Below are 2,637 nucleotides of genomic sequence, written 5' to 3'. Positions count from 1 at the left end.
TGCAGAAAACAATCCTGCCAAAGGCCTTTTTCCCCAACCCCAAGAAACCATTCCTGCCTCCACCCATCCCACCCTAGCCTGCAGCCCTGCTGCTCAGTCTAGGAGCAACAGAGCAAGGAAGAGATTCTCTCTGTGGGTGTTATCATTGGTTTTTAATGATCTACAAAAAAGGGAGATGCTCAGGTCTACCTACAAGTCCTGGTGTGGTCAGGAAAGACCCCGTACCATAGAAAGGCCTGTGTTCTGCTCAGCTCCTCCCTTTAGGAAGCAAAGCTGGAGTGAGACTTTCACTGTCCACTGCCAGCAATGGACCTGTCACAAGGGTAGGGTGGGGGTAGCTACCAAGATGACAATGCCTGTGAGTGTAGCTGGGATAATACTGTTCAAGGAGTAAGCTCAAGGGTCAGTCTTGATGGGAGGGGGTAGGGGCAGAGGCAGCCCTGAGAAGGTTTTGCCACAAGACTGGGGTTTGGCAGAACCAGAACCAATCCCTCAGGATGCTCCAAGGAAACTTCCAAGTCCAAAAGGCTTCTTCTTTGTTCTTCCCTTCCTCATTCTTCATGGGTCTTCAGTACTGGTAACGTGCTCCTCCATCCCTGAGAAGGCTAGATCGCCCAACTTACTTGAAAATTCAGGGCATAGATGACCTAGAATTCTGTCTTAACTCCCACCCAATTGTTTTGTCTCCAGGCCTATAAGCCCCCTCTGTGAATCTGCAGGACTCATCTTGGGGTGTAATTAGTTTTCTGGGGGGGTGAATGTGGGGAGGAGGCAGGAGAAGGGCACCAGGGTCACTACCAGAGCCCACCAGATGGGGCGGGGGGCATAGTGCCAGGGCTTTGATCACTGGGCCAGCGGGAACAGTGAAGGGGCGGATGTAGGAGGGAAGAGTGGGGTCTGTCTCTGGGTCCCATCTCTGGCAGCTGCTGTGCTGGCTAAGGATATGGGGCTGAGGGCCCAGGAGAGGGATGACTCACAAGGATCAAACAGCTACTTAGTGGAAAAGGCCTTGAAAAAAACAGAAAAAGGGGAAACGCCACCGAACACGCGGGGATTGAAACCTCCAAAAGCCCAAGGTTGGTGGGAATCCAGCACCAGGGGGCCCCCAGAAGGCCAAGGGGGCAGCGTAGGGCCCTGGGGGAGGGGAGAGGAGCCAAGGGAAGGCCTCCTAGCCCTTGCAGATCAGCCCTGCTGCCCAGCAGCCTCGTGGCTGCTCCGTCTCTCCTACGCTGCAGCTCAGCAGGCCCCCGGGGAGGTATTGGTTGCAAGCAAGCACCTGAATATTGCCTAATGGAACCAGCCAAAGCCCAACTAGATCTAGGTGAGAGGGAGAGAGGTGACAGTGCAGGCAGCAACAGCCTAAAGCCTCTTCGGGCCAGGCCTCCCACCTTCTGTGCCATTCTCAAGTCCCTTAGCCAAGACAGGGTCTGATGGCTTCACAGTCTTCCATGTCGCTCAGTCGCTGCTCACTGCCATCCTCTGAGCTGGGCCATGATCCCAATGTCCCTCTGTGGCCCCCACATGTCTCCCCCAACACACAAAGACACCACACCAGGCCCCTTCCACAGCCCACAAAGGAGGGTATGGAGGCTGTGCGTGTCCACACGACTTAGGCTGGGTGGGGCTTGTACTTATACAAAAGGGGCCATCCCTCACCCCCTACTTAGTCTTTGTCCACTGGCTCTGTGTGAGACCCCCGGGCCCCACCCGCTAGCCCCCAAGTCAGTCAGTCTTGACGTGGCCATTGGCCAAGGCGAGGGGGCCGCTGGGCTCCCCAGGCTCAGCGTCCTTGTCAAAGCGCAGGCGCAGGGTGTTGCGGATGATGAACTGCTCCATGATGAGCGCCCCACAGAACCAGGGTACCGCGTATTCCAGGGTGATGAGGCCCATGAAGTCAAAGTCGAACTGGGAGTAGTCCCAGGGGCAGGCGTTGAACTGGCGCAGGATGAAGCCGGTGGTGAACTCCCACAGGTAAGTCCAGAAGGTGTAGATGAGGCAGCGCACCAGCAGCGGGTAGCGGCCTCGCAGGCGCAGGTACATGCGCTCCACGATGAGGATGGAGGTGCCGTAGATAAAGAGGGCCCACACGCTTGTGACCCCCGGGAACTTCCAGTTAAAGTTCACCACAAACTCCCAGGCGGCCGTGAACATCACTTCACAGAAATACCCATGGATGGCATACAGGTACCAGCGGGACAGCGCCGTCAGGGGCTCCGCAGAAGCCATGGTGCCTACTGGGGCCAGCTACTGGGACACAAAGGAGACAGGTGAGGGAGACAGGTGGGCATGAGGCATAAGAGGAAAAAAACAAATTGCAACCTCCTTGCTTTCCTCTGAACAACTCCACTGAAATGCTTCTTGGCAAAGAAACTACTGCCTACAAGTTGCTTGTGACTCATAGTAACCCCATAGGATAGAGTCCAACTGCTCCCGAGGGTTCCGGAAGCTGGAAATCTTTACGGAAGCCGACTGCCTCATCTTCGCCTCCCCGTGGACTGGCTAGTAGAGTCCAACTGTTCACCTTTCAGTTAGTAGTGCAGCGTTTAACCCGCTGTTTCACCAGAGCTACACTTCCTATAGTAATACGTTATTTAAGACTATCTGCAGTCAGTCGAAGAGTTGGCTGTCCTACCACAC

General features: G+C 55.5%; 1 protein-coding gene across 1 annotated transcript; it reads right to left on the bottom strand.

The window, feature by feature from the left end:
• Positions 1-1,722: 1,722 nt before the first annotated feature.
• TMEM229B (transmembrane protein 229B) lies at positions 1,723-2,226 on the bottom strand. Its single transcript, XM_006873052.1, has one exon. It carries the CDS (start codon positions 2,224-2,226, stop codon positions 1,723-1,725), a length of 504 nt encoding a protein of 167 aa, XP_006873114.1.
• Positions 2,227-2,637: the final 411 nt, after the last annotated feature.

The sequence above is a fragment of the Chrysochloris asiatica genome, unplaced genomic scaffold, assembly GCF_000296735.1.
Source record: "Chrysochloris asiatica unplaced genomic scaffold, ChrAsi1.0 scaffold00221, whole genome shotgun sequence".
Classification (NCBI taxonomy): domain Eukaryota; kingdom Metazoa; phylum Chordata; class Mammalia; order Afrosoricida; family Chrysochloridae; genus Chrysochloris; species Chrysochloris asiatica.
The sequence above is the reverse complement of the archived record's forward strand: the minus strand, read 5'-3'. Positions and strand labels throughout refer to the sequence as shown.